Source organism: Miscanthus floridulus, chromosome 15 (assembly GCF_019320115.1).
Source record: "Miscanthus floridulus cultivar M001 chromosome 15, ASM1932011v1, whole genome shotgun sequence".
In the NCBI taxonomy this organism is placed as follows: Eukaryota; Viridiplantae; Streptophyta; class Magnoliopsida; order Poales; family Poaceae; genus Miscanthus; species Miscanthus floridulus.
Window position 1 is genome coordinate 67,806,975 of NC_089594.1, and position 12,421 is coordinate 67,819,395.

At 42.3% G+C, this 12,421-nt stretch overlaps 1 protein-coding gene across 1 annotated transcript; it reads left to right on the forward strand.

Moving 5' to 3' along the window:
• The first annotated feature begins 3,935 nt into the window (after nucleotides 1-3,935).
• LOC136508255 (prefoldin subunit 3-like) lies at nucleotides 3,936-9,005 on the forward strand. Its single transcript, XM_066502906.1, has 6 exons — nucleotides 3,936-4,137; nucleotides 6,538-6,595; nucleotides 7,482-7,553; nucleotides 8,339-8,458; nucleotides 8,538-8,639; nucleotides 8,739-9,005. The coding sequence occupies exons 1-6, from the start codon at nucleotides 3,989-3,991 to the stop codon at nucleotides 8,808-8,810; spliced, it is 573 nt and encodes a 190-aa protein (XP_066359003.1). The 5' UTR covers nucleotides 3,936-3,988; the 3' UTR covers nucleotides 8,811-9,005.
• The last annotated feature ends 3,416 nt before the right edge of the window (nucleotides 9,006-12,421 follow it).

Sequence of the window (12,421 nt, forward strand, 5' to 3'; positions counted from 1 at the left end):
TAGTCCAACTAGGATTCTTCCCAGATAATCTTAGTAGTAGAACTATTAAGTAATCCTATTAGAAAATCTCATTGTAAACCGACTAGGACTCTGGCCTCCTGACTATATAAAGGAGGGCAGGGCTCCTGAGAGAAGAGGACAATGGTACAACACAACATATCACAATCAATCCAACGCAAAGGCTAACGCCGACTGGACGTAAGGTTATTACTCGATCTACGATCGAGGGCCTGAACCAGGATAAATCGACTGTCTTTTGCGTTAACCATCGAGTTCAGCATACGCCGAAGCCCGAACATACTGCCCCGGGTACCCTCGTGGCAGGCTATCGGTGGTGAAACATCGACAGCCTCATGAGCAGGTTTGTTTTGGACCTTGCTGCATGACTGTTGTTCAGGTCGATGGCGATAAATGAATGTGTGATCCTTGGGCAGGATGCTTATTTTGTGTGTTATATTTATGTTAATTATGCCACTCTACTACTACTATGGTTTGTAATAATTATCGAACTTAGTTTGTAAGGTTTGAAACAACTGGTTTGTAAATTAAGTTATCGGACTTCCGCTATTTTACTCTGATGTATATATTTGAATAAATGTTGTAATAGTGCAATGACTCTGTAATGTGATCCTGCTCGGAAATCGTGGATGATTTGGGGTTCCCTGAGGACACCTGACAGACTTCTTAAGTTATCAGGAACATATGCATAGTTGTCAAAAGTCATTGGACAGTGACAAATACATGTGGGTCCTATAACTTAGGAGGTTCTGCCACACTTTGCTGGTGCACCCTTTTATTTCTGTGGCAGCAGGTTGTGAGCTCCAAAACAAGAGGCCAGCAGAGCACAGAGCTGATTGGCCCAATGAAATTTGTCCGGGCTACGATCAAGCACTGGGTCCGCTACTGGTGACGAGAACGATCATGTAGACGTGTACGCGTAACGCCCTGCGCGTGTGCGGCGGTGTTTGCGAGGGCCAGGCCAGGCCCGGAGACGTTGGGCGTGTTTGATTGGAACCTGGGCAGAAGATGTCTGGGCCTCGTTTAGATTGAGGTTAGGAATCAATATTTGGCATTGTAGCATTTTCGTTTGTGTTTAACAATTATTGTCCAATCATGGCCTAACTAGGCTCAAAAGATTCGTCTCGTAATTTACAATCAAACTGTGTAATTAGTTATTTTTTTTATCTACATTTAATACCCCATGCATGTGTTCAAAGATTTGATGTGATAGAGAGAGAGTGAAAAAACTTGCAATCTAAACAAGGCCCTGGCCTATAGCGTGACTGCAGCCTTGGTGAGCTGTCTGTCCCAGGCATCAGCCCCTAGGCTTAGGCGCACTAAAACGGTCGCCTGGGGTGCAACTGCTGGCTTGCCTGGACTAATCACGCGTCTAATCATTTGTTGCCTTATTTACTGCTATTCTGTACACGGAATTTCATGAAAAAAAAACGTATACCAATAAACCTGAACTAATTGCGTTTTTTAGAAACATATTACGTTCTTCTTTTCGGTTCTCTACCAATAAATCTGCACTAGTATGGTATATACAGTGTAATTATAATTATCTTTGTTCCAAGTACGTCTTACAGTTTTTAAATAGCTAGGAAAACTATTAAATTTATTTGTAATTTAAAATATATTGTTAATTGATAAAATATGTGGATGGTTTTATTTATTTATTGTTTGTACATTCTAACAGTAACCATGTATGTTTTAAAATGATATTATATCTTTTATTAGCATTCTATGTACAGGCTTCCAACCAAACGCAACATCTTCTACCTTGCATATCTAGGCAGATTCCATTAAATTTCCAGACAACTTTCCGACAACACTTTTTGCCAGATAAGTACTCAAGACTTCCATCCAAACAGGCCCGTTATGCCGGTCTACATTATGAGCCTCGATCTACTGTCGTCGTGTCTGCCGTACCACCCATGTTAACGGACGGTTAACCCAACCACCATGTAACCCCTTTCATCACGTACTTAGATTGTGTTTAATTCAGGGAGTAAAGTATAGAAATGTCACATTGGGTGGCACATCGGGTGTCACATGTGAGTGTTCGAATAGTAATAATAAAACAAATTACATAAGTCCTCGGTAATCCGCGAGACGAATTTATTAAGCCTAATTAATTTGTCATTAGCACATGTTTGTGGTAGCACCACATTGTCAAATCATGGACTAATTAGGTTTAAAAATTCGTCAAGCAAATTAGTCGCAATCTATGCAATTCGTTCTTTTTTTTAGTCTATATTTAATACTCCACACATGTGTCCAAACATCTGATGTGATAGGGAGTAAACTTTAGGGAGAGGAACTAAATAAGGCCTAACCATATCACATCGGATGTTTAGAGGGTAATTAGAAGAACTAAACATGAACTAATTGTAAAACTAATTGCATAAGCCGAGACTAATTCGCGAGACTAATGTATTAAGCCTAATTAATTCATATTTAGCACATGTTTACTATAGCATCACATGGGCTAATCATGGATTAATTAGACTTAATAGATTCGTCTCGCGAATTAGTCTTTATTTATATAATTAGTTTTATAATTAGTCTATATTTAATACTCGTAATTAGTATCAAACATTCGATGTGACAGGGACTGAAGTTTAGTCCCTTGGTCCAGGTGCGTTTGGTTATAGGGACTCACATCAGATGTTTGACACTAATTTACAGTATTAAATATAGACTAATTACAAAACTACTTGCACAAATGAAGACTAATTTGCGAGACAAATCTATTAAGCCTAATTTGCTCATGATTTGACCATGAGTAAACATGTGCTAATGATGAATTAATTAGACTTAATAGATTTATCTCGTAAATTAGTCTCAATCTATGCAATTAGTTTTATAATTAGCTTATGTTTAGTTCTTCTAATTAGCATCCGAACGTCCGATGTGACTAGTCCCTGGATCCAAACACCCTCGCTGGCCCACCTCTCTATTTGAGTAATTTGTAAAGAAAAGTGACGATTTCAAAGTATTTGGTTGCCGAATAAACTGTAAAATTGTTGTGTTTGGCTTGGCTGCTCATTTGCTCCTCCTGAGATCTCAAGCAAGCTATGTCACTGTTCATGTGGTAACACGGCAACGTTGTCAGTTGTCACCCCTTTTTTTTGGGACACAATTATCCCCCGCTTCGGTGAAGAGGACAGAGCACACACGGTGACGAGAACGATCGTGTACCACGCATAACGCAGGTCACGAGTACTTCCTCTGTCCCATAAAGCAAATAAATCTCGTTTTTAGGTAAATTTAGTAGAAGTGTGAAATTATGTATGTACCCTTCTATATCCTTCTTCTCCTGCTCTAGAAACTCCAAAGATATCTAGAGTGTTTCTTGAAAGTACAACATGAGGTGCGTTAGTCTTCCAAAGGCGTACTCCTACGTGAGGACGGAGCACACAGCTTCTCAGGGCCAGGCCCGGAGAAAGCTTGTAACCATCCAAATGCCGGCCTACATTAAAAGATCCTGCTGCACTGCAGAAAGCCTGAAGAGCACTGCACACACGCACACCCAAGTACCCAATCAATCACGTCCGGTACGGTGGCTGGCTGCGTTGGCCGGCCCTGCCCTCACGGATAAACTGATTTGGAGAAAAATATTATTCGTTATCTAAAAAAGTACGATTTATAAGGAAGTAAACGGGAGGACGCAACAGGGATTAGAAGCGCGGTTCAAATTCCCCGTGGCATGACGCAAGGTCGCAAGCACCAGCACCACGACGAGCGCAGCTTCCTCGATCGAGCTATCATCATCTCCGATGGATCTTATGAGCCCTCTACTGTCGTCGTGTCTGGCCGTGAGTAGTTGGGTTAACGGCCGGCCGAGCGGCCCATGGACCATTCCCATCCCGTGGGCCTTGTCTGTGCTCGGCCCTGATATATGTGCTTAGTCGCGGAACCCAATCGCTCTCTTTGCTTTGGGCTTTGACTCTGCCTGCTTCTCCTCGCTCTCTCTCTCTCTCACATGGCGGCGGCGGCGGCGGCGGCGTCGACGCCGCAGGGGGTGGCGGAGCGGCGGGGCATCCCGGCGGCGGCCTTCGTCGAGGACGTCGAGGCCTACCTCCGCCAGGCCGGGCTCGAAGTCAACTCCGCCCTCGCCTTCCTACAGGAAAGGTGAACAAAACCTCAAAAACTTTGGGTACAGTAGTAGCTTAGGGATCTCGCTAGGCTCCGGAGCGCGCGCGCTTGATTCGGGGAATCGCGTATTGGTACCGCTGGCGCCTGTCGTATCGGGTACGACCTGGATCCACTGTGCGAGCTCCTCCGACGCGTAGCTTTTGGAGAGGAGATGCGGCTGCTTTGTTCGGATCCCAGATGCGTGTTTGTGACTTGTGACAGTGGTGGTTGATGATCCCACTCCACCGCCGCTTGTTAGTTGAGCTTACGAACTGGGAGCAATCGAGTTGACTGGTTCAGGGTTTCTGCGGGGGGTCTGGACATTCTACTGGTTTCATACTTCATAGATTGATGGGCCTTCGCTCGTATTCCTGCGAGCGTGAATCTCGATACCCCTTCGCAGAGTCTCCAACTTCTTTCAAGCCATTTGCCGCATCCTGGTTTTGGAGTAGCTTTTGTTCTACTATCTGTTTGCTGAATATGCTGTGGTTATTACTTGGTCCCCGACTCGGATACCATTTATGGTTTGCAAAGGTCCCTCCTTTTGTTTTGGTTATCCATGCTTGCTGATTATGCAGTTCGAGCATTTTGTGCTTGTATTTGCACAAAACATAAGAAAAAGAAAAGAAGATTCTAGTTGGTTGTGGCGGGTATCTAGATTTATTCCCTGCGGACTCCATTTTTGTAAACTTACTGCCTTGTGGGTTTATATAGCTTGCCCTGCATTCGTTGCCTCCTTGGATTGTGCTTCATCTGGGAGAAGTGGTCTATTTGTTTTGTATCTTTCATAAAGTGTTACCTTCCCATCCATTCAACATTTCTTCTTAAAAATCGTGGAATTCTGATTGTATCCTTGTTTAGTCTGAGGTGGACATTGCTTTTGTAATATGTTATGCTTTCTTTTATTATATAGCAGTACCTTTAAGCAATGTCCGTGATTAAATGGGACATATTTATTTTCTTCTTAGTTATGAATGAAATACTGAATGCTAAAATGCAAACCTTTCCGTGAGCCGTCCAATAAATGAGTGGAAGGGTTATTTCTGTTCAATCGTTAGGCAGAGTTCATTCCATATTGGTTGAAGTGATCACAGTTTTCATGTCTGCACTGAAATGTGGGTTGCCCTAGCTATCAGCCAATTTAACTCTTTGTCTGCAAATACATTTAATTTTCTGTCCCATCCATAATCTTTAATCATACCATTCTGAATTGGTACCCTATTGGTTTATTCCTACTTTGTCAAGTGTTTTTATGTGAAAACTGTCGGGGCCTAATTTGCTGTTCTTTTATGCTACCGTAACGGAAAAGACGCAGGGTGCTTCAATGTTTTTCCAGTAAAACTTCGTGTAAGGTGTTACTTGCTTTGAAAGAGTCAAGGCTCAGCCTATATCCTTGCCCAGTACAGCAGCCCATATATATATCCAGTCATTTCCAATGTCCGGGTGCTAAACTTGTGGCCATCATCTGATCCCAGACCTGACAAGACTGAGTGCTGGGACATGAGGGGAAGTGATGTTGCTGTCATATGCTCTCCGTAATGTGTGAATCTATGCATACTGTGTATTCGTAGCTACTGTTTAGTGGTGGAAGATAGGGGTGAAAGCGGTATGGGAAATTCCCATACCGTCTGATATCGTTTTCTGTATTATGATAATGTTTTCAACCGTTTCTGTTTTTAGCAAGCATAAAACTTTGTCATTTTCTTATTTAGTGCAACTGTTTTCTTATTAGTTAATTCCATAAATATGCGAAAATCCTGTACCGATTGTTTTTTTCGTTTCCCGTATTATAGTTATATGGTACAGTTCCTGACTGTTTCCACTCGTTTTCATTCCTAGTGGAAGACCATCATTAGGCATGAAACATGGCAGAATTGTTGTGTGCCTGTGTCCAGTTTAACTTTATTATGGTTGCATGGCTCTGGGAGTCTGGAGATTGTCACCCGCATAGTGGAGGAAGAAAATGTAGCCTAGGGACCAGCTTCTATATTTTGGGAGATTATGTTCTACCCCATGCTATTCTTATGGCGTACCAAAATAAGAGTAAATTACGTGGACATTTCAGGGTTCAGAACGGTCATACCGTCATAGTATTTTGAATCTGAATCTTTGTAGTACTACTAATGCGCTCAAAGAATGAATTTCTGTTTGCCTTGGGATCCTGATATATTTTTAGAGCTAATAAATTGACAGTACTACTTGTGGGACTAGTGTGCTCATTCGGAGGAACCTTAAATGCAATCAGGGCAGACATGGTTGAGATTAGTTCATTCTAATTTCTTTTCAAAGGAATTTCTGTCAAATTGTGGCAAAATAGCCTTACTTTGAATGTTCATATTTTTATCTGTCATGCTTATTTTTAGGAGAAACATAACATGTGCTTTCCATTTTGTTTAGGTTGCAGCAGTACAAAATAGTGGAGATGAAGCTTCTAGCACAACAAAGAGACCTTCAGGTGCTCATATTATTTTCCTTCAGATTTTTGTAGGCTTGCTTATGTGATGTATGATATTCATATGATTAGTAAACTTAGTGTTGCCTACTGAAGTCAATGTGAACTTATGGGTGAAAGTGTGAAGATTTGGTTTTACATCTAAGGCTTTCATCATGAACCTCTTAGCATTAGGTGATTAAAGTAAGTTACTCCCTCGTTCTAAAATGTATGTCAATTTAGTCTTGTCCTAATTCAAATTTCTCTAACTTTGACCAAGTTTATAGAAAAATATATTAACATCTATAATAGTCACTCCATCCATCTTTGATCTATGTCTAAGCTAAAAACAGAGTCCAACGAAAAATTAACTCCCTGTGTGATCAGATGCTGCCAGCTGCACATTAATGCAGCAATGAATACGGAGACGTTGCAAGCTGCACTTTCCTGCATGCGCTGCCCATTGAATATGGAAACCCTAACATGGCTGCATGCGCGAAACCGGGCAATACCCATGTACACCCTATGATAATTGATAAAACAGCGGCTGATGGAAATACACTTATCAGACTTGGAAACTTTTCTGGACCTTAGGCAACGAACAAAACTGGACAGAGGGAGTACCAATTAAATGCACTATCAATACCTATTTCATCTTTTATTTGATTATTAAACTTACTTGATGTTGTACATGTTGGTGTATTTTTCTACAAACTTGGTCAAAGTTAGATAACTTTTATTTAGGACAAAACTATAACGACCTACATTTTATAGTGGAGTATTGGATTAGTGGTAAAAATTTGAATTGCATGGAGTATTGGATTAGTGGTAAAAAATTGAATTGCTGTGATGAATATTACTTTATGTTAGCAATTAGATGTAACATATTAGCCATCTATTCTGTTGACAGGCAAAGATTCCTGACATAGAGAAGTGCTTGGATATTGTCGCAACATTACAAGCTAAAAAGGATTTGGGTGAGGTTTGTACAATTTCCTAGAATCTGAGTTATCTACATTCTTTTCATCTTCCATCATGATGATGACACTATTGTTAGGGCTGTACTCGCACTTAGGCCTATAAAGTGTTCAGTTATGACGCTGTACATGGCCCATTGGTTCCTTTACATTATTCCAGGGGACTAGGTTATTACTCTTTGGACCTTGTGCTCTGCTATCTAGAAACTTTATATCCTGTACTTCAACTATATATTGAATTATAATTTACTTGTTTATTGTGTACTTTGTTACTTTTATTTGTTATTAGTAACTTGAGTATGCAGTATCATTTATGTCTAATAATAATTTATGTTGTGGGGTGTTTCTGGGATTATGCCTCGTGCCTCTCCCTTGTTGTTGTTTTTTTCCTTTTGTTTCCTCCTAATGAAATGACACGCAGCTCTCCTGGTTGTTTGAGAAAAAATAATTTATGTTTTTTAAAGATTTAAGCATGAAAAGTAAATTAAAAATTGAATTCTCAGTAAAGCACCCAACTGAAGGAATTTTATGATTGGGATTTGGGAAAGGTTAGTGTGCCTGCACCAGGGGTTTCATATGCTTGCACTACATACATGTCAAATCGTTTCATCTGTAGTGCCATTTAAACTTAACTATTATCTACACATCGTGCACATTTGCAGGAAACTAAGCAGTAGGCTCAATACTTTTTACACTAAAATCATGATCGATTCTAGTTCGGACTGGACTTGAGCAAATCAATTGGCTCAGTGAAAGCTAACTGTCCATGGCTTCCAATTAACTGATGCAGGCACTCATAGCTGATTTCGAATTATCCGAGGGAATCTACTCCCGTGCAAAAATTGAGGATACCGACTCAGTGTGCCTGTGGTTGGGTGCAAATGTGATGTTGGAGTACACTTGTGATGAGGTTACTAAACAATGACCATCCATATTTTCAGTGCTACTTTTGTTTCAGTTCAGCCCCCTTATTTCCTGAACTTTTGCAGGCCAATGCCCTCTTGAAGAAAAACTTGGAAAATGCCAAGGCCAGCTTAGAAGTCCTTGTTGCTGATCTTCAGTTCTTGCGAGACCAGCAAACCATCACTCAGGTAAAATTGTTGACTAGCTTAAATGATTTTAGTTTGCATGATTCAGCAATGATTATACCATGGCCTCACACCTATAGTGTGGAATGATATCTTGATCAGGTTACAATTGCTCGGGTATTCAATTGGGATGTACACCAACGGAGAAGCAAACAGGCTGTAAAAGAAACTTGATCATTTATATCACGAGGCCAACCAATGTGATTGGGACAACTTTTTTTTGTACGTTTTGCTACCTCTGGCAGATTAGTCCATCATAGCGAGCTCTTTGTTGTTGATGGTTCCTTTGCTGTGTAACAATGTATTAGTTTATTCTCTTTTATGGTGTGGGAACATTAGAAGATTATATTTCACTGCTTTTTTCCCCCACTGGATGCCCATATTATGGCTTGATGGATCACATTTCACAAAATATCTTACCATTCTTCTGGGAAAGCAGAGAAGGCTTGCAGTTGCCAAACATGCATACTTGGAACATCATGTCATGTTTACTGCATCGCAGGCACAGTTCTGGAGATAAACGGCCCATTGTCATGTTGAGCAAAGATATATTTGGAAAAAAAAAATGAACATGTGAGATGACTTTTGGTAGAGATTTAATGCTTGACAATGAGATTTAACCTTGTCAGAATTATTTTATATTGTTCTGGTCAATTGTCGTAGTTGTACAGTGCTAAATGTTCCAACAGAGGTGTTCACTGTCTGGTCTGGGTCTTCTGTGTTAACGGACAACTGTCTGAGCTTTAATCCATCTGTGGCTTGTATTTGCAAGCTTCACTGCCTCAATGACTAAACGAAGCTCAAGTCTGAAGTCGAACTACAGCCTTCCGAGTACCAACAACTTTGCAAGCAGATCAGTTGCCCTATTGTGCTTCAAGATGCTAAGAGTTGACCAGCTTACCGAACAAATTTGAATTTGACAAAAGCTGACCCAATAACTACGTGACCGACCAGGACCAGGATCTCTTGTATGCAACAACTTCCCTCTGTCAACAAGGAGCAACAAGTTCAGCTCCAAGTACATGCAAATGCAAGCACTGCATGTTCTGAACTTCTGATCATCTGCTAGCTAATAAGCAGCACACACAGTCCTGAAATGGTGCTGCTGTCCTGCAATCGAATTTTCGAATTGTGCTCCATCACAACAACAGTTAGGGAAAGGCTAGCGTCTGGACGTCCAAGCGAGGGCTAGCGTCCGGACGACCACGCGTAGGGTTCCGCGCCACTCCGGTCCTGTGCCCGCTCCATGTCCCGCACTGCTCCGTGCTCGACGCTCGCTTCGTCTTGATCTGCGCCCGCACAGTTTCCTACGCCTGCCGCTTGCGCCCCCTCCACACCCACGCTCGTGCAGGCAGGCCCAACAACTGGAGCAGGCGGTTGCTGCAGATGGAGTCCACTGCAACACGTGCAACACCAGATCTACTTTTGCAACATCTAGAGGACAACATTTACAACATACGTCCGAAACAGTTGAAACACTTGCAACATACATTTGAAACACGAGGGAAACACGTGTGTAACCATTGCAAAACATATGCAACATCTAGATGAAACACTTGCAACGTATGTGTGAAAACATATGAAACATTCGAATGAAACACTTGCAACGTATGTGTGAAACATATGCAACACCTAGATAAAACACGCGCAACATCCGTCTAAAACAACCGAAACATTTGGAACAGCCGCTTGCAACATACGTGTATAGCCATTGCAAAATATATGCAACATCCTGATCTACTTTTGCAACATCCACATGAAACACTTGCAACATGCATATGAAATAGCTGAAACATTTGGAACAGACGCTTGCAACATACATGTATAGCCATTGCAAAACATATGCAACATCCTGATCTACTTTTGCAACATCCACACGAAACACTTAGAACATACGCTTGCAACATCCAAGGAAGAAAGGGAACGCAAGGTGCATCGGGAGAAGCCCGCTTCGGGTCTGGCCGAGAAAAGAAAAGATTACTTTCCTTTGTTCCAAATGCTCCATTCCCTTTCATTTCCTGTGTTTTGGTTTCCTATGAAAATCCTTTGATCCAAACGGCCCCTTAAAGGTTAGGCTCTTCGCTGCCTGCATTCTCTTCCACCACTTCTTCCAGTTACAAATTGTTAGCTAGGTTTGCAACTAGAAGCTAAGTCCAGTTGTATTTTCAGTTGTCTAATGACTACATATACTTGTACAAAATCTTATGCTATAGGTACCTATTTGGGGGTGCTTGGTTTGACCGTTTCAGGAATCATCTCACCATAGATGGTTGGTGCACATGATGAGTTCTTTTCAATAAACATTGGTAGAATAACTCCATGTCCTGTATCTATACTAATTGTGTGCTGGTTAAAGGATAGTTATTGATGGATCAACTCGTTCTATTCAACGAACCAAATAAAATTATGAGTGAAAAGGCGACTGACCACCCATTTCTTGAACCAAACACTCTCTAGTAGTTGGTGTAAAAATATGAGGAAGGAGCAATGATCTAAAACTTGGCACAGTTAATGAAATTTATGTGATGACTGGCGAGGGGTTAATTAGGGTCGTGGTGAGACCGGGTTCTTTGGATGATATAACTCGCTTTTGACTTGTTAAGGATTGTGTCATCTGTTGTAACATGTTTGGAACACACCTTTTGTATAAATCACTTGCCATGTATGGCTATGGTAAACCAAGTATTGTGTCGCAATCGGATAACCACCAATTTGGGGCGCAGGATAGCTAGAATTGAAAGCTAGTTCCCCAGACCATCTCAAACCGTTCATGAGTAATTTGGCCAGTTATGAGATTTGTTGAAGCATCAGTTACTCCTTATGTACCGACGGGTCGTATGGGTTGTAACCTCGTACTTTGGTGGTATAAAACATATACCCTTCTATAGAATTTTGACTTATGACTATCATTCAAGTGTCGTGCTCTTGCTTATGAGCATGTTCATAATTTCTAGCTCCAGAGTAATCAATGAGAAGAATAAGAAAAAAAGAAAAAAAACTAACGTATAGCCCGCTCTGCTATCCCGCTCCCGCGCGCTGTTCGGCGCGAGCTTCGGGTCCGGCCGCTCAGACCCGAAGATTTCCGGCGCCCACCGCTCCAGCACCTGGCCCCCGCGCCGCGCAACGCCTGTTCCGACCCGTCCGTGCCCACACAGTCGTCGCTCCGTGCGGCCATACCCAACGCCGGCGTCGTGGAAGAAGCAGAGGCAAGAAAGAAGAAGCCACGGCAGGGAAGAAGAAGGCAGCCACGGCCAAATGCACCATGGGTCCATGCACGCCTGACAAGGAGCTAGTGGGAGCTGGATTTTTCAGCTCTACCAGCCAAAACCGCGCTGTGAGAGCGCAATTCCCGGCCGCTCTGCTCGAGGAGTGCTTTTCTGGACCGGTTTGGTAACTGGCAAGGCGGCAACGCAAAACACGGAGGGCCTGTAAAATGGTCGACGCTTACGGACAGTTATGGGCCGTTGGGCTGTTCTTTTGCCAGCTTGTACTCCAGGATGGACCAAACCATGCGCTTGAGGACGGCAGCGACGCTCCGTGAGGCAGCGACGCCTAGAGGAGCTCTTGCGTGATCCCGCGGTGACGGCCTGACGGGTGCTTCGCTGCCACACAAAACGGTTCGTACCAGACGAGCTAAGCGCCTTTATTTTATTCTTCCATTGTAAGTTTAGATCGCTTGCTGACGAAATTTTTTTCTCTCCCACTAAACGCCTCTGTAAGAGCCTGTGCACTCTACATGGTCTAGTCTGATTAACTGGGCAGTCTAAATCCTAGGCTTTTGATCC